Raw genomic sequence first — 25577 nt, forward strand, 5'->3', positions numbered from 1 at the left:
TCAAATTAGATTATTGTGTGACAAGGGACTAGAGAAGGACCATTAATCTCACATTGATTTTACCTTTTCCATATATCAGTGCAACTAGTTAGTTTAAACTAGCATGTTGCAGTGCCTTAACAACATGAATGCTTTATTTTTAGATTTGTCCAGTCTTTTAGGGTCAGTTTGGGAGGAGTGGAAATACAAATATGTTCAGTGCAAAACCTTGTATACAGAATATGGTGTTTCTAAAACGTGTATGCACTCCTCCCAAACTGAGCCTTAATTGGAAAAATTATGTAGCTTACTTTCCACAAATGGAGTACTAATCTTTTCAGTAGAAGCCTGCAACAAATGGAAACTATGTAGTAATAGAGGATATTAGTACCCAGATTGAGTGAACTCCTGCATAACAGCCGCCGTTTCCCTAACAAGTTGTGTAACAGGGATTTGTTCCTGCATTCACCCCATCATTATGAAGGTTAGAATTTTTGCAATCTGCAATCTGATATCACTAATAAACCATAAAGTTCAATATTAGAAAATCTTAAGTTATTTTCAGTACTGAGTTGAGATTCTATGGGAAGAAATAGGTCATCATAGTATACACAAATGTGAAGCTGTAGAAAGGGGGGAAACTGTAAAAGAAACTAAAGAAAAACAATTCTTCATCCAAGAATAGCAGGACCAAATCACGACCCAAGCAATTTACATAGATATAGAATTGGAGCAAAAAGCATCCTTGAATCTAATGACTAGAATGAGAAGCAAAACATAAATGGCAGCTACGGGAATCAATGGAAGGAGGGAAAAGAGAATAAAGTTATGAAAAATCAAATGTTACTTTATATAATCTGAAATACTGTTGTGCCTGCTTCCTACTTTTCCGGACCAATACTCGAAAATCAGGACCCATCCCACTGCACAAGAAAAAGAAACAAAGATCGCCACCATAAATTTCATGTAAACATGTGGAATAATAGAGAACAATATGAGTAAAATAAACAATGCTAAGCATGACAGAAACTAAGGTAGTGTTAACCACATAAGACTATTAACTAGAAACTGCCAATTCATAGTTATCCATAAGACACAGAGCTCAATGGCACCACACCTTGACAAACAAATAAATTGTCCAGAAGGCAAATCCAGGGAAGCATCCTCCAAGGGAAAAAGGTCAGACAAGGACCGGATCATTTTAATAATAAAAAAGGGAGGATTTGCTTTTACAAACCATTTCCCCATCCTTTCCTATTAGCTCAATAACTTGACCTGTATGAAGAATTTAATTCTAAATATAAATTGTTCCATGACACAAAATAAGACTCAGTGGAAAGTCAAAAACGTGTAAACCTCAAGAATACTAATAACAACAGGAACAACCAGATGTATTATTTAAGCATTGTCAAATTTGCAAAAGCTTCTCTAACTCAGCTATCAGGAATAATACCTCATGGGTAACTTCCTAACCACCACCATAATTGAAGGTTTGAAAGGCTCAGGCCTTTCAAACTCATTTCTTGGTGCAGTGGTAAAACCTTGGGCTGACAAGCATGAGAACACAGGTAAAAAGTCAGATAGGGTCACTATGTGCAAGAAAATACAATTGCTAGGCCCATAACCAGTCCACACTCCCAATACCCCAAATAGCAAGGATCAATATAGGTGATGGCCCACTTTTTCTCTTTAGAAAATAAGGACTTGTGAAAAAGTCAACTCTGAGTCTGATGCTACAACAGTTCTGCCTAACAAAGCCAGAGGGCCTAGCACCATTTGCCACACCTTCATCTTTTAAATGCTAGCAAATATCAAGAGCTTCTAAGCATTAACAGAAATACTCGTTTCAAGCATCTACGAATACAAAGACAAAGGACTCTTGCAGTTTTTTTCCCTTTTTTAGGGATGCAAACAAAACGGATCAGATTCAAATTAGGGTATATCCAAATCTGATCCGATAAATTGTAGATCCAATCAGATCTCACAAATATTGATCCGAATTTGAGTTCAATAAGGATGCTGGATATCCGAATTTCATCTGATCCGATTTATTTTTTAAAAAATAAATAAATTATTAAAAGGAAAGAAAATATAACAGTTTAAATAAAGAAAAACAAAAAATAAAAGTAATCTTTCAACTATTTTCATCAAATATATACATATTTTTATAAAAAATATATTATATAAAAATTTTACAAAAATGAAATATAAATAACATATTTATAAATAAATAAATAGCATATATATGTTATATATATGTATATATAAATAACACGCACACACACACACACACACACACACATTTTCTGATAAATATCGGATATGAAACTTTCAGATTGGATACTGGTGACCCAACCTGATCCAATTTTTAATAGGATCCAATTATCCAATCCGATTCAAAAATCTGAAATGAGGATATCATAATCCGATAAAATAGGATTGGACTTCGGATCGGACCGGATCGGATTGGATCATGATCGTACTATTTTTTATAGTGAAGGCCTCTTTTTTTGATAAATGTGCAGCTAGTCTTGCATCCCAGTCTCAGGAACCCCTTGCTATCCTCTTGTTCTTTAGTTGTGCTTCCGCTCCCCTCTTGTTTTTAAAATATCGAAGCAGCTTTGCTTCATAAAAAGAAAAATATATGGTAGTTTACAATATAGATATATGAAACTCTAATTCTATGATCTAGATTTTGGAGTGTTATTCTATAATTCTTTATGCAATTTCTGCATGCAATGCAATTCAAGTGTACCATTTATCAAAAAAAAAAACAAAACTATTCAACTGTACCAATTATTCCCAAGTAGGAGATGCATGTTTTATTAATTCATTATATTCTATAAATTTGTAACCTCATAGTAACAACTTAATTGCAAAATTTTAATTGGTCTTTCCCCATCCATAGTGTTTTAAAAGCGCAAGGCATAGGAGCCAATTTGCGCCCGAGGCGCAAGGCGAGGTGTGCACCTTTTTGAATAAAGGAGCAAAAATACAAAAAAATGCTAAAAAAATAAAAAGTCAAAAAATTCAAAAAAATGCCAAAAATTTCCAAAAAAAAGCCAACAAAATATTAAACATAATATTAATAAAAAATATAGACTTAAATTTTAAAATAAATGTTCTAAAAAACCTAATATCTAATATTAAAATACCTAAACATGGCATGTGAAGCGTATTCAAATGAAAATTTAAAAATAATATAAAACATTTCCAATAATGTAAAACCCACAATCTTATTTTTTTTGCTCAATTGACTTCAAGTAGCTAATGTGATGTAAAACATATTACATTCCTGAGTGTACGAGCCACCTTCAAGTAGCCATGTGCCACGCCCTTTGAAGCAAGGCCAAACAAGTCAAATAGTTAAGGCCTCTTGCCAAACTAAAAACTAATTCTGGGAACCAGTTATACTCCATGTCTCCATCCAAAGAAATAGATGCTTATACAGAAGCAGATCTTATTTATGTAGTTAATAATATAAGTACCAACAAAGCCACCATCCTATTATCATGTCACAAAGTCCTTTTTATTGGCAGACAAACAAGGGATAGGTGTTCTCTCTTCACATAAGTAGACTGAAGGAAAATCATCTAAACCCAAGCCATCATTTGTGAAAATAAATGATGATTGGAAATATAATAAATCTTCCCACACTCACAGACCATGTATCCATTAGAGAAAATTTGCCAACAAATGTTATCCTGAAGATAAACATGGTATGCCCCATTTTGACTATTACCAGAAAAGTTTTTTTAGGAAAATAAAAATATGCAAACCAAGAAACCCCACTCATATTTATTCCAACCATTTTTTTATGGTAACTTTTGTTCAAATCTAAATAAAACCACAGACTCAAAAGTCATATATCCTTCGTTACCTAATCTTCTTCCTAACATGAAACTCCAAATGAATAGAGGATCATAAATTCTTTCATGACCTTTCCAGAAGAAGAAATTCAGAATCCTTCTACTTCTTTAGTTCTTTCTGGAAATTAGTTTGAATAAAAAAGGGTTCTACTGTTCTTCTCTGAAAGACTGAAGCCCAATTACAATAGACTAAGGCCCCATTTGGGGCGTCTTTTCGCACGGGCTGTCGGCTTTTTAGAAGCCTGGAAGCCCGCATTTTGGTCTTTTCCCGTTTGGTTGGGAAATGATCTAGCCGCTGAAAGCCACAGCCCCGAAAAGACACAGGAAGCCCACTTCAGGCTATTTTCAGGAAGCTCCAAATGGAGCTTTTCACCTTTTTTCAACTCATCTTCACGCGGAAAGATGCATGGACAGATGTGCCTTCACCAAACGATCTTCATGCAAAGGCTTACATCATCTTATGACTGTCAGAGCTTCTAGGAAATGATGACAGGCATGTCTTCCCTGATGTAGTAACAATCTTATTTAAAGATGCCTTAGATTATCCTTGTTTTCTGCTTATGCATTCAAATTTTCTAATTGAGGTAGCTCACATGTTATGCAACTATTTTATAGGCAATAGCCTTTATTAAAAAAGGAAATGCATACTTTCATTAAATATAAAGGGAAAACCCCAGGATGCAAATCAGCATTTATACAGTAAGGGGCAGTCCATCATTAACAAAAATTTCAGAGAAACAAAACCATGAACCAAAAAATCTATGCTCCAAATCACAACAAGTGGACAGACAGCATGATCTCAAAAGCAACCCCCTTGAACTCCTTGTGCACTCGAAGCCAACAGGGAAGAGAACTGAGAATTCTTCTCATCACTTCATCTGCCTAAGAAAACTTAAAGTTGAATTCTCTTTGATGTTGTAGGTAAAGGTATATTGATTGTTAAAGGATACCATAGGGTGTCAACTGCAGCCTCAACCTAGAAAATGATGGCAGTCACATCTTTTCTGATTCAGTTAACAATCTTATTTATAGGTCCCTTAGATTATTGTTGTTTTCTCTTTATGTATTCAATTTTCTATTTGGGTACCTTCATGTGAAGCAACTATTTTATAGGCAAGGGTTTTTTTTCTCTGAAAAAAAAAAGTAATGGAGGCTTTCATTAGATAAAGGGGAAAACCCCAGGATGTACATCAGTTTCTATACAGTAAGGGGATGTACATCATTAACAAAAATTTCAGAAAAAACAAACCCATAAATCAAAAACTCTAGGCTCCAAATCACAACAAATGGACAGAACACGTTTTCAAAAGCAACCCCTTGAACATAAAGTTGAATGCTCTTTGATTTTTACAGATAAAGATATATTGATTTTATATGATACTTGGTTGCCAAGGTGTCGCCTAGGCACCTAAACACCTTATAGCAACAAGAACCCCTCACCTCGGCAACAAAAATAACAAGGTGGACACTTATTATCATTCATGATCCAACATCTTACTAACATGTGTCCTAATATATTATATTATATGCTAGATATATCAGTTATACCTTGTTTTAAAGTTTTACTATTGAAAATTAGGAGATCCAAGGGTTTTAAGAAGAGAAAAAGAACGAAAAAAGTAGAAATATAAAGGGATTTGTTTTCTTTTTCTTTTTATGTTTTTTCCATCTTCGCTCTCTCTCTTACATTAAATAAAACAGCAGCCCCACCCTTGTTCGTTTTCTCTTTTACACTCTCTATCTTAAATTTTATCATACAAAATTGTAACCTTCTTTAGTTTCTTATGTATATTAGTATTAGTTTTTTTTTGTAAAAGGTAAGGTACTTTATTAAATCAAATAACAATACAAAGGAGCCTAGGCCAATAGGTACTTTATTGAAAGGTAAGGCACTTTTTTGTATATTAGTATTAGTTTTGAAAGTATTCAAATCAATATAATTGAAATACTATTGTCATAGATATGATGATTTGCCATTTTTTTATCAGCAAAAAACAATTAATTTTATTAATCAGTGCCAAACAGGTGCCAAGTTACAATACAGCCAACATTTCAACAAAGCCAAAGAAACTACAACTGTGCCAAAAACAGCTGTCGCCTATGGATCCCCTCCTTAGCTAATGAATCAGCCATTCCATTTGACATGTTTTGAGAGAAAACATAATGTTTTTAATAAAGAGAATTGTTATCTTTTTCAATTAATATGCATGTCGAAATGGTATACTAAACTAGGGAACTAGGTAAAACTTAGTTTTTTATTTTATGAAAATCTTATTGCCTAGGTGTCACCTAGTCAACTACTGCTAGACAGCTAGGCATCCCACTTCCCAGAATCACCTAGGTGCCTTGACAACCATGAGGATACTACAGAGAGCTAACTGGAGCCAGTTTCATAAGACTAAAATCCAGCTTAGCACAGTTCAAATTATAGTTCGGCTGCCTACTGGTAAATACTTTGAAGCATTATTGTGCACTTTTTTGATCAATCATTATTGTGCACTTTGACTGACACTGTTCTTAGAAATTCACCAAAGCTTCTCAATGTTTATTTTTTTATCAGCAACACAGAAAAGAGATTTCATTAATTAGAAAAAAAAACAAAAAAAAAACACAGGATTACAACAAGAAGTTGTGAAAGAAACCAGCTTTAGAAGCTGCCCCAATTCTATATTACATTTGAGCTTCAGTTTGATCAAATGCATATCTGACTATCACCCAAATAAACAAAAGCTTTTCTTTCATTGGTAACAAATAAAAGCATTTTTCATTAGAGGCTTTGGCATGAAGTGGTGCAGAGTATTCATGGGTGCTCAAAAAACGGATGGGATACCGGTGCATCAAGGAGGGCTAACATGGCAACTCCATGGAAGGTAATTCGCAAACTTCTCCCACAGTTCCTCAGTTATGTCAGGTATGATGTTGGTTCCGGTAATTCTGTTCGTTTTGGGGAAGACACTTGGGCAGGGGATCTTCCTTTTAAAGCCCTTTTTTGTCCTTGTTCTTTGTTTCTTTGTTTAAAAATGAGATGATTTCAAAGTCGGCCTTGAGTTGGGATTTTGGTTTCTGTAGAGGGTTAAGGGATGAGGAAATTCAGTGTTTGTCTAATTTGCTTTGTCTCCTTCCAAAAGTTTGGTTGGACCCTTCCAAGCCAAATAAGAGGATTTGGGCCCCTCATCCAAAAGGGTTTTTTTCTTGTGGTTCCTTTTACAAATCACTTTGCAACTCACCCTCTCAACAGGGTTTCCCTTTCATGTAGGTCAGTTCACCCCAAGGTTATGGCTTTATGTTGGGAAGTGTGCCATGGAAAAGTTAACACTATGGACAACCTACAAAAGAGAAGACCTCTTCTTTGTATCTCACCTAACTGGTGTACTCTTTGCAAATCTCATGGCAAGAACTGTTACTACTTATTTTTATCTTGTAATGTCATTGCAAAGCTTTGGATTTGGCTTTTTTCCTTTCTAGGTGCAGCTGGGAGATGCCAGCAGAAGTATGTATGTTGTTTAACACTTCTACTCTCTCTTGGCCCCATAAAAGGGGAAGAAGCATGTGGAGGTGAGCGAGAGCAGCTTTGATTTACAGTTTGGGAAGAAAGGAACGCTAGAATCTTCCAAGAGAAGGGGAGGAGCAGAGAGGCCTTGAAGGACTGCATTATGAATAGAGCAATACACTGGTTAAACCATTAAAGACTGTGGAACTGTTTCACCAAGATTCTTTTAATGATTTATGGAGGAATTGGTTAGCAGTAGCAAACTGTTCATCCTCAAAGGAAAGGGTTTCTACAAACTCCCCCCCCCCTTTCAAGGTTTTCTTAAGATGAATTTTAATGGGAGTAGCCAGGACAACCCAGGGCCCTCTGGGTTGGGAGGTGTTTTGAGAAATGAGGCTGGAGAGGTTATCCTCCTCTATTCTGACCCATTGGGCATTCTGTTAAGGCAGAATTGCTAGCGGACATACAAGGGGTCCTCCTTGCAAAAGAATTGGGTGTGGAGCAGCTGATTGAAGGGGACTCTAAGGTAATGGTGCAGTGGTTAAATAATCCGGAAATGTCGTGTGAGGTTACAAGAATGAGATAAAGAAATACAACTGGTTGACAAGGAATATGTCTGTTACTGGACAGTGGGTGAGGAGATCAGCTAATGCCCTTGTGGATAGCGTGGCAAAACAGCTAATGCCCCATTGGGCATTCTATTAAGGCAGAATTGCCAGCTGCCATACAAGGGGTCCTCCTTGCAAAAGAATTGGGTGTGGAGCAGTTGCTGATTGGAGGGGACTAAGGTAGTGCAGTGGTTAAATAATCCGGAGAATGTCGTGTGAGGTTACAAGAATGACATAAAGAAATACAACTGATTGACACGGAAAAAGTCCATTACACTGTGGATGACATGTTGAGGAAGTAGGGTGAAATTGCAAATTGCACACAGACCAAGGCAGTAATGAATGTGGCTTGGACTCCCCCACCTAGTGGATTCTTGAAATTAAACTTTGATGGATGCAGTAGGGGAAATCCGGGGCAATCGGGGATTGGAGGTGTTTTTAGGGACGAAAATGGGGTCATCTCTGCCATGTTCTCAGGCCCAATTGGAGTGGGTGACTCCCTTAGAGCTGAGATCTTTGCAGTTTTGGAAGGAGTCTAGAAAACTGAAGAGTTGAACATCAAGAAACTCATAATTGAAGGGGATTCAGAGGTGGTGATAGGGTGGCTGACTAAAGATCAAAATGGTTTATGGAAGTACAACAATGAGAGGAGGAAATTCATGTGACTGGTGCGGGAGATGGAAGTTAAGACATGTTGGGTTAAAAGATCGGCTAATTCCCTAGCTGACGGTTTAGCTAAACAAGGGGCAGAAAGGGATTCACTGTTTTGGGCTAAGCTGTAACTTTAGTGTCGTCTTTTTTCCTTCTTTTTTTCCTTTTATGAGGCTCTTTGTGGCTCTTGGAAGATAAGTGTGTTTGTCTTCCTCCTGTAAATTTTCTACTGATGATTTAATGAAAGTGTTATTGATCAAAAAAAAAAAAAAAAATAGGTCCGTTACTGGACAGTGGGTGAGGAGATCAGCTAATGCCTTTGCGGATAGATTGGCAAAACAGGGCACAATTCGAGAGAGGCAGCATCCCACGCCTTCACAAGTGTAATTTCTTTCTGATTTAATGGAAATATGATATTTTATCCAAAAAAAAAGCATTTTTCATTCTCTCATGAAACTTAAATATTTTAGGAATTATTTTTTTTATTGGTATATTTTAAAAACTCCAAATAAAAAAAATAAGCTTGCATACTAATCAGATCAGACATGTTTATACAGGCACACATGATTGGATCAGTAAGGTGAAGTAGAGCTCATATCATAAATCAATACTAATTGTTGCCAAAAATAAAAAATAAAAAGCAAGAGGGCATATACAAGCATTAGAAATTAGACTTCCTAAAATTAGCAAGAGGTAGGACATAGACAGAACCTATACACAACTCCAATATTTGTCGTTAAAGGTTGAATCTTTTGAACCTGCAAAAAAGGAAAATGCAACTTATCATCATTCACCACTTAGTGCTGGTTGCAAAAAACTTCGAGGAGTTTCTCATGCATGCTTTCCTTTGAATAGAAGGAGGAAATAAAGACAATCGCTGCATTGTCGTTGTGGAACCATAGGAAGATTGGGGGTGGGGGGTGGGGGAGAATAGTCCTTGAAGACATGCATTAATGCAACAAGGATTTAGATATTGTAAATGTAATAGAAAACAGAAAATAATGGCCGAAAAAGGAATTTTAAAGATTGAAATGAAGATCCAAATGCGTGGAGAGCCTTTAACATGCAAAGTACAATTCCAAGTAGGAAAACGAACCAAAACTGCTAATAGTTTAAATGCTTCTCCAATGTGCAAGGGAAAACCTAGGTTCATGGTTGCATTTGGATTAGTACAACTTGGAGCTAGCAGCAGAAAGGGTACTGAAAACTCCATTCTCATAGTTTGTTTTCATCTTTATCAGAAGTGGAAGAAATTGGAAATGGATGGATCCTGAAGTGATTAATACCATCCGCTTGTGCATACTTGAACTCCTTAGGGGGTTGTGAATTTGAAATCTCTACTTGCGTGTGCAATTCAGAAACTTGCAGAATTTATTTCCATTTCTGCAACTTGATCTAAAACAGCATTTAATTTTGTTTGACCAGTAAAAGGAGAGAAATCGGAGCCCCAAAAAACAAAAACGATGACAACAATCCCCTCAAAGAAAATACAAGAGGCTCACCAAAAATGACATCGTTTCAAGCACCATTTGAGAAAACATCAAAAACCAATTGCCACTCCACCAGTCAAATGTGCAATTACAAGAGCAGCCAATGGCCCCACATGCAGTGGTAACAAGCACTTCAGGAAAAGGAAGGAAAAAAAGCCACATCCACTCAAATACCCCTGGTACAACAAAATCAAAAATGCAGAGCAATCTCCACCAGTTACCAAAAGGATATACACAAAAAGAAATGGAAGTCAATAGACCCTTCTTGACGCCAAAAAGAGGATCACAAAAACCCAGATGACCCCCTACAAAATTGGCCCCTTCCTCTCTCCTCCTAAGAACTATAACCAAGAAATTTATAGTTCAATATTTTAGAGATATTGCCTCTACAGCCTCTTTTTTTTTTATCAATAACAGAAACTCTACAGCCTCTTCCCCTCTCTCCTGAGAATTAGCCTCTAGCTCTCCCTCAACCCCTCTCTTCTTTGATATTGTAATTGAGCCATCCACACCATTCCAGGCAGTTAGCATCTAGATTCATCACTTTCTTCCTCTCTACTCCCAACACATCCCTTGTTACCCTCCTACCTAGCATGATATCTTAGTTATTGCCTGGAAAGAGACCCTCACATGGCATGAAAAAATAAATAAATAAAAGGAAAAACTTCTTCATCAGCCCAAAATGTCTCTTAACTCTTTAGGTTTGACCTCTCTCTTCTCAATTCTTTAGCCCATCACCTAATGTTGGACCCAGCTAACTTGGGCCTTGGGAGGGGTGAAATGGATATAGACCTAACCATTTACATTATTTTTTGGCATAAACTACTCTAAGATTCAAACCCATGTTCTCACACTTGTCAGCCTGAGATTTCACTATTACACTAAGCAGTGGCCCCAATCCAATACAACAAGCAATATAAACCCGTGGTCACTTCTCAATTCCTTATTCCATACAATTCAACACATTAATATAAAATACAAAAAAAGATGACAACACTAAACCAAGTTTCTTGATCCAAGCAACCATCTTTTTCCTGATCTCCCACCCACCCCCTCATCAGAAAGACAGAAACCATTACACCCGTCACCCCCCCCCCGTAAGCACTTCCTCACTTGTAGCATTCAATTAGAGAAAGCCCCCATCTCATTCCTGATTCATGAGTACAATGGGAAGGATCTGGAGTTGGGATCTTTTTGAAAGGGGTTGGACAGGGAAACACCTTAAGCACAAATTGATCTCAGAATGTATTTCAGCTGCTTTGTACTCAGTCTATTTGGAATCCGTAATTCGCCCTCTTCCAAGATGCAGGGCTCCAGGAAGGAGTTGTAACTTTGTCTTTTTTTATCAATAAAATTTTTACCTTACATTCTCAAAAAAGAAAAAAAAAAAAAGAGAGAGAGGGGGGCATCAAGGAGTTCAGGAACCAATATTGATAAGTTAAAACAAGGAATATAAATGCCTAGAGGATGAAATATTACTCACAGATGCTTCATCAACTAAGATCGATGGTAATTTCTTCTCAGTTGCAATAACGACTCCATTGGCAGCTGCAGAGGTAACAATCAATATGCATGAATATATTAAGTAAATAAATGGATAAATCAAACATAAAACCATTTGACTCAAAAAAGAAGACATGTATACGAGCTAGTTTTTCCCTTTTTTCTTCTATTGAAGGGTGGGGAAAGACAAAAATAAAAGCTTGGGAGCCAACAGTATTTAGATTTAGCAATTATGGATGGGCAGTGATTTAAAAAGCGCACCTAGGCACGCGTAGGCGAGGCGCATTTTAGGGTATGCGCCTCGCCTAGGTCCTAGGCACAGCCCTTACAAAAGGTGTGCGCCTGGTGCGTCTAGGCTTGTGCCTGATGCGCCTCAGCCCAGGAGTGTGCTTTTTGAAAATTTGATGCTTTTTTGCTTTTTTTGAACCTAGCAACTAGGCTGGCCCATGGACCCCCATGCCACGCCCCTCGAGGCAAGCCCAAAAAAGTCCATGTTATGGTATTAAATTATTAGTTCTCACACAAAAAAAAAATAATGATTTTATAATTTTAATTGCTTTTTAAGAAGATACTAGTGGGGACCCATGCAATGCACTGGATTTGTTAAGTTAAAGAGAAACAATAGAAACATGCAAGAGTATACAATTTTTTTATATAATAATTAATAATCATTTATATTTTATATACTACTTTTAATAATTTTTTTACAATACAAAAATAACAATAATTAATTTTAGATAGGGACATCTGGAATAGGAGGGATTCTGAGAGACAAAGATAGCAACATGTCTCTATTTTCAGGACCAGTGGGTGTTGGTGATTCTGTAAGGGCAGAGATACTAGCAGCGGTACAAGGTATACAGATGGCCAGAAGGGGATTCCAAGGTAGTAGTGGGCTGGTTGACAAGTCCAGAGACAACTTGTTGGGGCTACAGGGATCTGTTAAAGAAAGTTAAATGGCTGACAAGGAATATGTCAGTCAGGTTTCAGTGGGTCAGCAGATCAGCAAATGCAATAGCTGATTCTTTGGCCAAGCAAGGGGTGTCAAGGGGAGATCTGTTTTGGGCCACTTTGTAACTGTGTTTCTGGCTTGTGTTTGTTTAGTGTTTATGACTCAGTCCTAGGGGGAGGTAACACCTCGTGCCTCTTCCAAGACTGAATGTACTACAATTTTTTGAATTAATAAAACTACTCTCGTTTATCAAAAAAAAAAAATTAGATAGGATTGTTTATCAAACTTAGGGATGGCAAGTTTCCCCATTTCCCCAATCCCTGTGGAAACTTGCCACCTAATAGGATTGTAAATTTTAATCATTTTATTTTATTTTTAAATTAAATAAAAAACGAAAACATAATAGTTGACATTATAAGGAATCGCGGGGAGAGGGGATCCCCGCGGGGATGGGGATAGTTTTAACCCCATTAGCGGCGATGGGGATGGGGACGTGGATGGGGTTTTTCAAGGGGACAGGGATGGGAAGAGGCTCCTCATCCCCACCCCACCCTGTTGCCATTCCGAAACAAACTAATGAAAATGACCAACCTGATTTCTAGTATTTCCTGTCAGCTTTGGTTCGACAATTTAATTTTTAAATTTATTTCCAATAACACCATTGTAATTTTTTTTTATTTAAACTTAATTTTTAAATTTAATTTTTTATTTTAAATCATTTGAAAAGACCAACCAAAGCAAAAGTTCAACCAAACTGATATAACTTGAGTGACCAACCCCCCAACCTAACCAGGTCAATTTGGTTGGCCATACAAACTATAAATGAACCGAACCAACCCATGAACAATAGTTTAATCTCCAATAATTATTAAAAAATTTATAGCGAAAATACAAATAAATTAAAATTAAAAAGCTAAACAATAGTAGTTTAAACTCCAATAATTATTGAAAATTCTCTATTAAATAGCAAAACAAAAATAGATTTACACATAATTATTGGAAATATATTTATCACATAAAACAATAAATAATTACTAAAATACAATACATATGAACTTTAGTATAGATAAATATATAATAAATAAAGATTAAGTTTTTAAAATTATTATTAATAAACAATAATTTTTTTGAAAGTAATTTTCTAGAATTATTAATCGGTATAAATGAAATTAGTTATTTATAATATTATTTATTTATTGAAAAATTATTTAAATTTTAAAATATTAATTACTTATTGAATTTAATAATCCATAAAATTATAGTACTATTAATACATAAGTTTGTTATTTTAACTATTTCAAATCTAGTTATGTTAAATATTTCATTATTTAAAATATTTAGTTATTTAACTAAATATTTAAAATCTTAATCTATTTATTATAATTGAAAGTTATTCAATAACTATTTAAAATATATTATTGATTGATTTGAAAAATTAATTTTAATATTTTGTTATTTAAGATATTTAGTTATTGAAATATTTAAATAATATTCCATTTTTAATGTTAGATTTTTATCATTTGAATAACATTTAGATTGAATAATCCAGAAAATCATAATTTATATTTTTGTACATAATTTCGTAATGAATTTTGTATAAATACATAATTATTAATAATATGAATATTATTAAATTGATTATAATTATTTTTTGTTTTTTAATATATACTTTAAAGTTATTATATAATTTTGTTAGAATATTTAAATAATTCTTAAATTTTTTATTCAAACTTTCTTTAGATAAATGTAGATAAAAAGTGGGAGAGAAGATGAATAAGAAATAGAGATAATTTAGGAGAGAAACTCTCTACTAAATTAGAGATACCTTGGGAGAAAGTTGAGGATAGTGGGGGAGGTTGTTTAGGAGAAATTTTAGGATATTGGATTATTTAGGTTATTGGAATGTGTGTGGGAGAGGAAGAGAGAGAGAGATTATGAAGATTTTTTTGGGGGGAAAGTAGAGTTTCTAGTTGGTAGTTTCAAAAATGACATGGATTAAAAAATTAAAAAAAAAAGTAAATTTTTAGACTTCCTTGTTTTAATATATATATATATATATATATATATATATATATATATAATGAATGAATGAACAACATTTAACTTGTTTGGGCTTGCCTCAAAGGGCGTGGTAGATAGCTACTTGAAGGCGGCTCGTACAATTAGGAATGTAATATGTTTTACATTACATTAGCTACTTGAAGTAATGCAATTGAGCAAAAAACAAAAAAAAAAAGATTGTGGGTTTTACATTATTGGAAATGTTTTATATGTTTGATATTATTTTTAAATTTTCATTTGAATACGCTTTACATGTCATGTTTAGGTATTTTAATATTAGATGATAGGTTTTTTAAAACATTTATTTTAAAATTTAAGTTTATATTTTTTATTAATAGCATTTTTTGTATTTTTGCTCCTTGCTACAAAAAGGTGCACACCTCACCTTGTGCCTCGGGTGCAAATTGGCTCCTATGCCTTGCGCTTTTAAAACACTATGGATGAGGAAAGACCAACTAAGATTTTGCAATTAAGTTGTTACAATGAGCTTACAAATTTATAGAATATAATGAATTTATAAAACATGCATCTCCTACTTGGGTATAACTAGTACAGTTGAATTTTTTTTATAAATGGTACATTTAAATTGCATTGCACGCAGAAATTGCATAAAAGAATTACAAAATAACACTCCAAACTCTAGATCATAGAATTAAAGTTTCATATATCTATATCATAAACTACCATATATATTTCTTTTTATGAAGCAAAGCTGCTTCGATATTTTAAAAACAAGAGGGGAGCGGAAGCACAACAAAAGAACAAGAGGGTAGCAAGGGGTTCCTGAGACTGGGATGCAAGACAAGCTGCACATCTGGATGAAGTGAGGCTCCAGTTTGAAAAAATATATGAACACTTCAATATACAAGAATGAAGTAATCTAAATTTTGAAAGAACAAAATATTTCAAAAAGAATATTAATTCATTAGTTAAAGTTTTGTGCTATTATCACAAAGGTTGCAGCCTTGTAGGTTGAAGTCCTATATGGGCTAAATTGTTTAAACTCCAAACTTGCTACTTAGAAAAGAATTTGCACAAAAGAAAGAAAGAATATTAAAAGAAGTCCGCTTGAAAAATAACGTCTTGAAAATTTTTGAAAAAGAAAATTAATGTCTCAAAAATGACTCCAGTATATAAAACCTTATCCAGAGAGCAGGATCAATTTAACTTCTCAATGTTCTTTTCATTGCTTATAGTTTGTATTCAAGCAGAAGAAAATCCTGACAATGAAACATCCCCAAAGCCCAAATCCCAAACTATATTGTTTTTTTTATGAACAAAAATCCGAAACTATATTGTTGGATACAAGCTTTGACACTTTTGAGCATTATCCACCCTCTTTTTTTCCTCTTTTTGTCTTTCTAGCTAGTCAAGGGTGGTAAACACATATCTGTTCGATGCTAAGGGCAAACAGCAGGCAAATGGGATTGGCAACCAAGATTTATAAGTTAGAAGAACAAGAACCCTAATCATCAAACATATGATGTAGCATATCCTATTAGTCATGTTTTATTTACTGCCATTTCATTCAATGCTGACACTTCCAAGAACCAACTTATAGATTAGCTATTGAGTCATTCATTGGGTTTAAGGCATATATAAACCTCATCTGGACCATATCAACATTCAATTAATCCACAGTAAAATCATAAGTATCAAAAGGTGCAATGAATAAAACATCTGAGATAATCAAATGACTGAAATAAGCGGAACTCATAGGTTAGCCCTACATTGTGGATTATGATCTATATGCAAAGATTTTTTTATCAGAAGTCTAAATGCAAAGATTGCTGCACGTAAACACCTTAGGCCTACCATCGTTGATGGGACAACCCACGTGAGGCGTGATGTCTCAAAACAAACCATTACATTTTTAACTTGTCTCTTTTATCTTTGAATTATACATTTTTAAGTTTTCTTTGTAATGCTTCCAACCAAATGTGTCTTCCGAAGTTTCTTTTAACTTTTCATTTTATTTGAGGCTGTTATATGATCATAATATGTCAGGAGTTCCTGCATTTCAACCAAATATGACAATAAGACGTCAAAACATAAAACACCATTTTCTTCTCAGTTCTTAAGCTGCTGACCACCAAGACAAAAGCAACAACCTAGCATGTTGGAATCTACATTCGATGCACCTGAGAATACCATCACTAAAAAAAATCTGCAAAAAGCTAGGGTACACAACAGAATTAGTACAAGCTCTTATAGAATCACGCCATCTGGTTGAACATCTGGGCCCAATCCATCTGATCTGACCATTTGCATTTTATAATAAAGACCTAAGCCTGAATTGGAGCAAGTCACACAACCTGCTCTGAATCTTGAAACCCTAGAAGCAGCTAACAAGGGGAGGGTAATGGGCAAAGCTGAAATTTTAGGGCGAGAAACAGAAGCCATTTTATTGTAAAAAGGACGAATCGAAAAGAGTGAGCATAGAGAGAGTCTACATACCCTTTATTCCGAGAGACGTCTGGCCGGATCCGACAGCCATTAGGGCATACTCGATCTGAACTAGCTTTCCGGAAGGACTGTTTCGGAGAGAATGTATGCATCGTTAGATTGCAGAAAGAAGGGAAGAAAGGCGCAAGTGGACAAAGACAAAGGCGTGCACTGCGTACCTGAAGGTGGTGAGAGAGAAGGAATACTGGCTATCTCCCATGGCGAGCGTGTGAATGAAGGACTGAAGGAGGAGAGCGAAACCAGAGAAGCGAAGAGTGAAGGCCGAAGTTGATCGAGAGAAGAGAACAAAAAAGGAATGAGAAGACCCCTCCTCCAAGAAACCGAGCAAACTAGAAAGTGGACCGACCCAAACCGAGCTTTTGTACGAATAGGGCTGAAGATTTTCGAACTACGGTTTTGGACCGATTTGAGAGACCGGATCTTTGCCTTTATGGCAACGGGGCGGGTATGGGGCGGGGCACCCCTTCCCCATCTCCACCCCGTGGCTAAAATCCCTTAGCCCGTCCCCGATATCAGGGCAAGGATTCAAGTCTCATTCCCGGCTACATCCCTACCCCGCAATCAATGAACCTGGGACAGGGGAATGGAGAGATGCCCTAATTGCATAAGTTTAAGTTGTGTTTGGTTTGAAGGAAAAAGTAGGGAAAAGAAGGGAGCATCATGTGCTCTTTAGAGTCTCTAGTGTTTTCATCTCCCACCTCCACCAATGTGGTAAACTTGATAAGACATTGAGAAATGTAGTTGTATCCCAAATACCCATAAACTCCTTGCAAAGATGCAATGTATGAATAAATTATCTACCTCTTCTGTTGCCTCACCACACATCATGCATACACCATGAAAACTACATTCACAAGGGATGTTGATTTCCACACTCCACAATGTAGGGATCAATAACATATATCTATTACTAGGAAATTACATGTAGTGTAAATGTAAATTTTTCTTGATAGAGCATATTAGTGGGACGGGATTTGTGGTATGTAGGTCAATTGAATTCAGTACATGTGTCAAAGGATTACAAAGAGATTAGGGACAACGACCAGCTCACAAGCTAGCATTAATATATTGATTAAAAAAAATACTACACATTGATAAAGGAGGTAGAAGAACCAAGCAAAGCCAAAAAGCTGAGGAAATATCAAAAGAAAATTAACACCCATGGGTTAATTGAAAAATAACAACTTAAAAACTTACCAACCCATAATTAACACCCATAAGAAGATCAGAACATTATAAATAAGAAAAATCTCAGCATATTAACCTGAATAAAGCAAAAAAAAAATAATAATAATTGTTAAAAGGGAAGACATATTGACACCATCATTTTTTCAAGAAACAAACATGAGGAAAAAAAGAAAAGAAGTAATGAAGTGCCAAATAAAAATCCCACATACCTCTTTTGCATATCCTTTCATGGGCTTATTTGGAAGCACTGCACGCTGCACACACATGCCTTCTCCATGGACTAGCTCCTCGTAGAATTGCAAAATAAAAAGAAATGCTAACTGCAGGAGTACAAAATCTATTCAAATCTCAAAGTCAGGGAAAACGATTTATTTCGTGGTTGAACCCACAGGCAAAAATATTGTAAACATATTTCAGAGTCATGCCAGAGGAAAAGTTAAATTTAAAACCAATGGCTCTATCAAAATGTCACATAATATTTTCATAACAAGAACATAACAAAAACTTTTAGCACCATATTCTTTGTAAATTGTAACAAAGAAACTCTCTCACTCTCATATCATGAATTCATGAGCTGAGAGCAAATTCTTCTCAACAAGCATTATTAAATAAGTTTCCATCTCAAGTCTTAACAGCTCAAAAATTAAGCCCTCCATCTCAATGAAACAATCTCCTACTTCAATACACAGCCTTACCTTTCTAAAACAATTAAAAATCAAGAATAAGTATATGGAGACTAAATTAAACAAATGATTTTGAGTTATTTAAAATTCAACAATATTCATTTTAAACCATATACCTCATCATCTATATTAGAATCATCACTATTGAGTGCAAGGATCCTCACAAAGACAAGCATCTACATAAAAGAAAAAAAAATAATTATAAAGGTGAAATGATGATGAACGTTCAATTTTTCGATAGATAAATCTTCAATTTAAATATAATCATTTTAAATCATATACCTCATCATCTATGTCAAAATCATCACTATTAAGTGAAAGGATCCTCACAAAGAGGAGCATCTACATAAAACAAAAAAATAATAATTATAAAGGTGAAATGATGATGAACGTTCAATTTTTTCGATAAATAAATCTTCAATTTAAATAATGTTACCTTGAATTTCATATGCCAACCAATTTTGAGCACACATTAATGCCTCCAATGTCTTGACATGAAGTCTACTACGATGTGGACTTATTAGCCTTCCCCCAGTGCTGAAGGTAGATTTTGAATCAACTATGGAAATAAGAATAGTTAGAACATCCATGGCAATTACTTGTAAGGTATGATACTTGAGTCAATTTGACTTCTACCGAGCTAGAATATCAAAGTTCTAAGTTCTAGGCAGCACATTTTTTTCCAAATAATAGTTCAACTCTGACTTCACTATTACATAATTGAACTCTTATTAACAAACAAGTCGTAATTGGAAAATAGATCTTGTTCTTCAATATCAACATTTTCAGAAGTGCAAGTTGTATTAACTAAAGTTTCACTACCATGTCCAACTTCCTTATTCTTGGATTTGGATTGGTACTCGTGAAGTAAGTCATAACACAGTTGATGAATCCTCTCAATCCCATCCAATGCACCATCACCATATATCATAAGAAAATAATATGCCATCAACTTCATCTTGCTTGTGATGAGGTCAACTACTTAACTGTCCTCTTTGTTTAGATGGTGCACATGATGATGATGCATGCTTACTAACCAAATCAAGTAGGAAAGTTCCCTACACAACAATCAAGAATACTATACTAAATACCACCCCTAAGTGGTATAGAAATGTTGAACTGAAACGAGAATTTTAGCAAAAACAATGCTCTATACCAAATTGATGTAGGATCACTAGGTAATCTTAGTAAAGTACACCTAATTTATGATTTAGGACATGGGTTGGCTATATGGGTTCTATTTTGCCATTCCATTTTGTCTATTGCCATATCCATTTTTAAATTATGATCCCTCAAATCATTTCACTCTTCTAACCCATGTCCTTTTTGGTTCACCCCTAATTCTTCTAGTTCTGGCCCCTTACACTTTGTAACAATTCATTTCTTCTTCTTATATATAACTATCTATAGGAATATAATACCACATAAAAAAGGGTAAATCTCTTAAACTTCCCCTACTATTTAGCGAATTGACATGTGGTACCCCTATTGTTTAGATATTGTCTTGCGGTACCCTTCCGTTAACTCTCACTCAAATAGAACCCATTTTGCACCATTTTGTAAATTATGTTTTAACCCTTCCTTAATGAGGGAAGGATTAAAGGATTATTCTCACCCGAATGCTATTTATCATCGTTCAACAGAGAAGAATATCATTGTTCCAGCGGAGAAGATCCACATTTGGTGTATCCGAAAGCATATCATTAACCACTTTGAAACACTAGTTTTACTATTTGTAAATTTCTCTATTTCATATAACAATTAAAAACGCTGTAAAATGGTGAGAACTACTCGTATTCACAGGGAAGCGAGGGAAAAATCGTTACAAACTTTAATATGAATAAAAGAACACAAAGGGAAGTTGCAGAATCACAAAACTTTAATTAATTAAATTGAAATTCGTTAAAAATAAAATCCGAACACTATTGAAAGTGAAAAGTGAATAAAAATAAATAAATAACATAAATAAATTAATTAAATTAATTAAATAAATAAATAAATTGTAATCCGATAAAAGGTCTTAGTCTCTAGATCTCTCCTTTGACCCTCAAACTTCTCGATCTACGCCTTTCGTCTCACCTAGCCGAATTCCAGATCTGTAGAAAAGAAGCAAAGCAAAAATTAAACTGAATAAAAGTAAATTTGCACGAAGGAAAAATCAGACTTGAAATTAAACAATAGAAGTTAAATCTAAAACTGAATTAAAATGGTTGGGATCCGATTCCGAAGGTGGCAGTAGTGGCTTTGGCGAATTGCAAGCAGGAACACTTCCTCTTGCCTGCGCGTTCTCCTCTTCCTTTACCCTTAAACTTATCAAGATCAACCTTTCGTCTTACTTAGGGCAGAATCCAACCCCTTCTCAGGGCCCCTTGGGTCCTTTTTATAAAGAAAGGTGGATAAAATTAGGATTAAAGAGAAAGAGAGGGCCGACAACTGGGTTTTAGAAAAAATATGGGTGCCCTAGGGTTTTGAATGAAGGGTTAGGATGGTTATAAGGTAATCCTAAGGCTGAGAAGAGAACGAGAGGGCGCCCAATATTATGTAGGGCTAAGATTTTGATGCCCAGAATTGGACGGTGGAGATTTGGGCACCTAGGGATAAAAGGTGAAGATTAAAAGGAATGTGTGGCACCCTAGAGTGAATGGCTGAGATAAAGAGTGGAATAGAGGGCTGAGATCTAGTGGCTAAAAGCTTAATGGTGATGATTAGAAGTTAAGTGGCGCCCTAAGGGTTAGAAAGCTAAAAAGAGAGTGCCTTAGAATGAATGGTGGAGATTAAGCAGCTAAGGGCGGCTAGGGTTTGGTAAGGATGAAAAGAATGAGTGGAAAGGTGCCCTAGGGTTTTCTAAAGAGAGGGGGGTATGCTAATATAGTAGGAGGGGCGCCATTCTAGGTTTAGCAGATAGGAGGCGCCCTCCTGTGCCCAATTTTTCACAAAAACACCCCCTCTTTCAGTTGGACTTCTCACCAACTTTCCAAAAGCTGCATTTCAGCCATGAAACTTCTCCAGTTTTCCACAAGATTTGCACTGAAATCCTCTAATGTCACAATATTGAATTTAACTGAGAAAAGGGGACAATTTGACTATTCTAAGGCCTATAATACCCCTGAAATGATGCCCTTAAGGCATTAAATTATAGAGTTATCACACCCCCAACTTAACTATTACTAGTCCCTTAGCAATGCAGCCTTAAAATTACACCGAGTTAAGAGACCATTCCCATTGCAAGATCATCCTTGACAAAATTAACCAAGTATCCTGATTTCAGAATTCTCAAACTTTGGCTTAACAATCTTATATACCCTTCCATTTGTAGACTGTCTCGATATGCTGAGATTAATTTTAAAATCAGGCAGATATTCTTTTTATCATTCTTGATAGTGGATTTCTACCCCTGAACTTGATATGCACACTTCTTTTGATTGCTACCTTTCACCGTTTGACGTGAATCTCGACACTTGTCCTAGGTGAAGAGACCCGATTACTAAGTGTTAGGTGATTGTGTTTGGCATTCCTTTTTCTGTTTGACATGAATATTGACAATTAACTTAGGTGAAGAAACTCGATTACTAAATCTAGGATGTCCATTCACCTTTTATTCTTTTTTTTAGAAACATTGTTCAGGGTAATCCAACATCTCTAACAATTTGAAGAATATTTTTTGTGTTTAATTTCTCAATCTTTCTCTTCTTATCCTATCAGGCGCAAGCTTGGGAGTATTTTTCAATTTCTAAACAGTTCAAACAATGGCATGACTAGAATATTGCAAAGGGACTTTGGCCAAAGGGAAAAATCATGAGGGTTTCCAAAGGGGTTCAGGGTCTATCAATTAGTCTCGAATCAAGAAAAGAAAAACTCAAATCCTAACAGTAGAAACACTAAAAACTACGTTGGATTGCCTCTCAACCAGCGCTTAGTTTAACGTCTTCAGCCAGACACATTCATACACATCTTTCATCCAGACTCTCAGGCTCACTTTCTTCTTCTCACTGATAGGGTTCAGATTGGACTAACCAAGGGGTAGGCAGGAAATCTAAACGATCGTCCACTATATCCATCTTACACTCATCTTCCCCTAGGTTTGGATACTTAGAGGCACTAAAAACATTTAATCGGACTTTCTGTTCCCCAAATGAAATGTCAATTTCTCCAGATTTACAGTTGATGTTTGCATTAGCCATTGCTAGAAATGGTCATCCTAAGATTATCGGGTTATGGTTCAGTTCCTCAGTTGATGTTTGTATTAGCCATTTCTTCTTTCACAACGGCCTGGCTGTGAGTGCGGTTGGAAAGGGGACTACAGGTTGGTTCACTATGGTTTCTTCTTATAAATTTTCCTTTCCTCCTTCCCCCCTAATTTAAGGTCTTCTTGCTCCTTCTCTTATTCTTCGACTTTCTTTTTCTCAAACAGATCTTCTTAAATCCTCCCACTCGTTAAGGTTGTAACAATTTTTGCATTTTTGAACTGATGGTTCTTAGGAGGTGGGGGAATTTGTTGTAGAGGAAAACCCGAAGTCTGATTTCTAGGATTTGCAACCGGTTTACTCGGTAATTGCCTACTTCCCTCCTCCCATTGGCTTCAGGTAGCTGTCCTATTTGGATTTCTAATCTAGCAAGGGACTACTGTTGGTTTAGGATTAGTTGTTGATGCAGCATGAATTGATCATCTACTATACGGGTTTGAGGAGGATGAGGGTAAGCCTGATACGATTGAGTCGGTTGATTCCTAGGGTACATCTACTGGAATTGACACTATACTTGTGGCATCTAAAATTGTTGGGCCATAGAGTTAGATGGATGATGATACTGTTGGGATTGTGTTTGGTTGAGGTGTCCTCCAAGAAAAGTTAGGGTGATTTTTCCACCCAGGGTTGTAAGTATTTGAGAATGAATCATTATTGGGCCTTGGGAAACTCTGGGCTGTGTGAACTTGTTTTTGGATAAACGGCGGAAACTAGGACATCGTGGGACAATCATCAACCTGGTAGGTCAGGCTAGCACAATTGGAACAAACTTCAAGATTGAGTGTAGATGGGCCTGGTTGCTGGTTATAGGTGAAAAACTTATCAAGCTTCTGGGTTAAAATATCTACCCTATCCAATTTTCTAAACATTGCATTCAAGTCCATTTCTCTCTCTCCCATATGGAAATCACATTCCCTATTTTAGATAACTGCATTTTCAAGGATCAATCTTGAACCCTAAACTAGACCAGATCTGAAACCAAAAGGTAGGAGAGGGATGTACCTGATACGGAGCAACAGTAACTCCCAATGAAGGTGTTCACGCCCAAGGAAAACGCCAAATACTGCTCCCACTAAAGATGGCACAGCGTAGGATGGAGCAAAATCAGCAGGTGGTTCTTCAGCAAGAACCGAACTCTTCAGCAAGAATTCGATGGAGGGTGAGTGAGCATGACTTCAGATCAGTTTTTCACCAAAAACTGATATCAAGAACGTTTCTTGATCGCACCTTTAGGTGGAGAACAAACCGGCTATGGTAACAACAATAGAGGGAGGCAAGAGCAGAAGATGGCATCAGCCTAACTGGAGTTGTCTTCTCTCTTGAATCCGTAATCTTGTTGGGTGGACTGGGGTTCGCTCTCCTCCTTTATTTATAGCCTTAAAGAGAGTTTCACCTAATCCCATTAGGAGTTTCATAATCCATATCTTATTTGGATCAGGACTTTCTTTAAGAGATAAGGATAAACCCTTATCTTATCTGCAGATAAAGATCAACCCTCCTAATCTTATTAGGAGTTTCTTAATCCAAATCTTTATTTGGATCTGGACTCTCTGAGTGGATAGGGATAACTCCCTATCTTATCTGCTGATTTGAATCCCAAAACCGCCCCTCCTTTAAATAATCATATTATACCAATTTGAATTGGGTTTTAGGCTCATTAAGTCCATGTGCTCACTTTTCCTCCAAACCGCTGACCAGTTGGATATCCTTGTATGGCATGGGACCCAAACATTAATCTACACATTAGCCACATGGGTTCAGCCCAGCTTCTGTTACAAGGCCTGGCCGAATTCACTATAGGAAACAATGAACCCCTGAGCCCATCTCCATGGGCTGTTAATGGGCCCAACACTTACACTAAGTGGTCCCTGAGTCAAACCACCTTATAAAAACCCAAGGACTGTGGGCAGACACAAGATTATCCCATCAGGCATTACCCTCAATTATGTAGGACTAAGATTTGGGCGCCCGGAATTGGATGGTGGAGATTTAGGCTCCTAGGGCTGAAAGGTGGAGATTAAAATGAATGGGTGGCGCCCTAGAGTGAATGGCTGAGATAAAGAGTGGAATAGAGGGCTGAGATCTACTGACTAAAGGCTTAATGGTGAGGATTAGAAGTTAGGTGGCACCCTAGGGTTAAAAAGCTAAAAATAGAGTGACCTAGAATGAATGGTTGAGATTAGAAGAGATAGAAGGTGGAGATTAAGCAGGTCGGGGCAGCTAAGTTTTGGTAAGGATGAAAAGAAGGAGTGGCAAGGCACCCTAGGGTTTTCTAAGGGGGTATGCTAATATAGTAGGAGCGGCACCATTCTGGGTTTAGCAGAGAGGGGGCACCCTCCTATGCTCAATTTTTCACAAAAACACCCCCTCTCTCAGTTAGACTTCTCATCAGC

General features: G+C 36.1%; 1 protein-coding gene across 1 annotated transcript in view; it reads right to left on the reverse strand.

Moving 5' to 3' along the window:
* The window catches only part of LOC104607011 (proteasome subunit alpha type-2-B), a 31411-nt gene extending 14010 nt beyond the window's left edge, over positions 1–17401 (reverse strand). The window contains exons 1-6 of the mRNA XM_010272497.3: positions 17228–17401; positions 17061–17137; positions 11571–11635; positions 9309–9355; positions 827–902; positions 371–438 (exon numbers count right to left, since the gene is read on the reverse strand). Coding sequence (XP_010270799.1) covers positions 371–438; positions 827–902; positions 9309–9355; positions 11571–11635; positions 17061–17137; positions 17228–17268 — 374 coding nt within the window. The 5' untranslated portion in view covers positions 17269–17401. The remainder of the gene's footprint in view (positions 1–370; positions 439–826; positions 903–9308; positions 9356–11570; positions 11636–17060; positions 17138–17227) is intronic.
* Between the last annotated feature and the right edge of the window lie 8176 nt (positions 17402–25577).

The sequence above is a fragment of the Nelumbo nucifera genome, chromosome 4, assembly GCF_055504915.1.
Source record: "Nelumbo nucifera cultivar China Antique chromosome 4, China Antique-T2T, whole genome shotgun sequence".
NCBI classification, from domain to species: domain Eukaryota; kingdom Viridiplantae; phylum Streptophyta; class Magnoliopsida; order Proteales; family Nelumbonaceae; genus Nelumbo; species Nelumbo nucifera.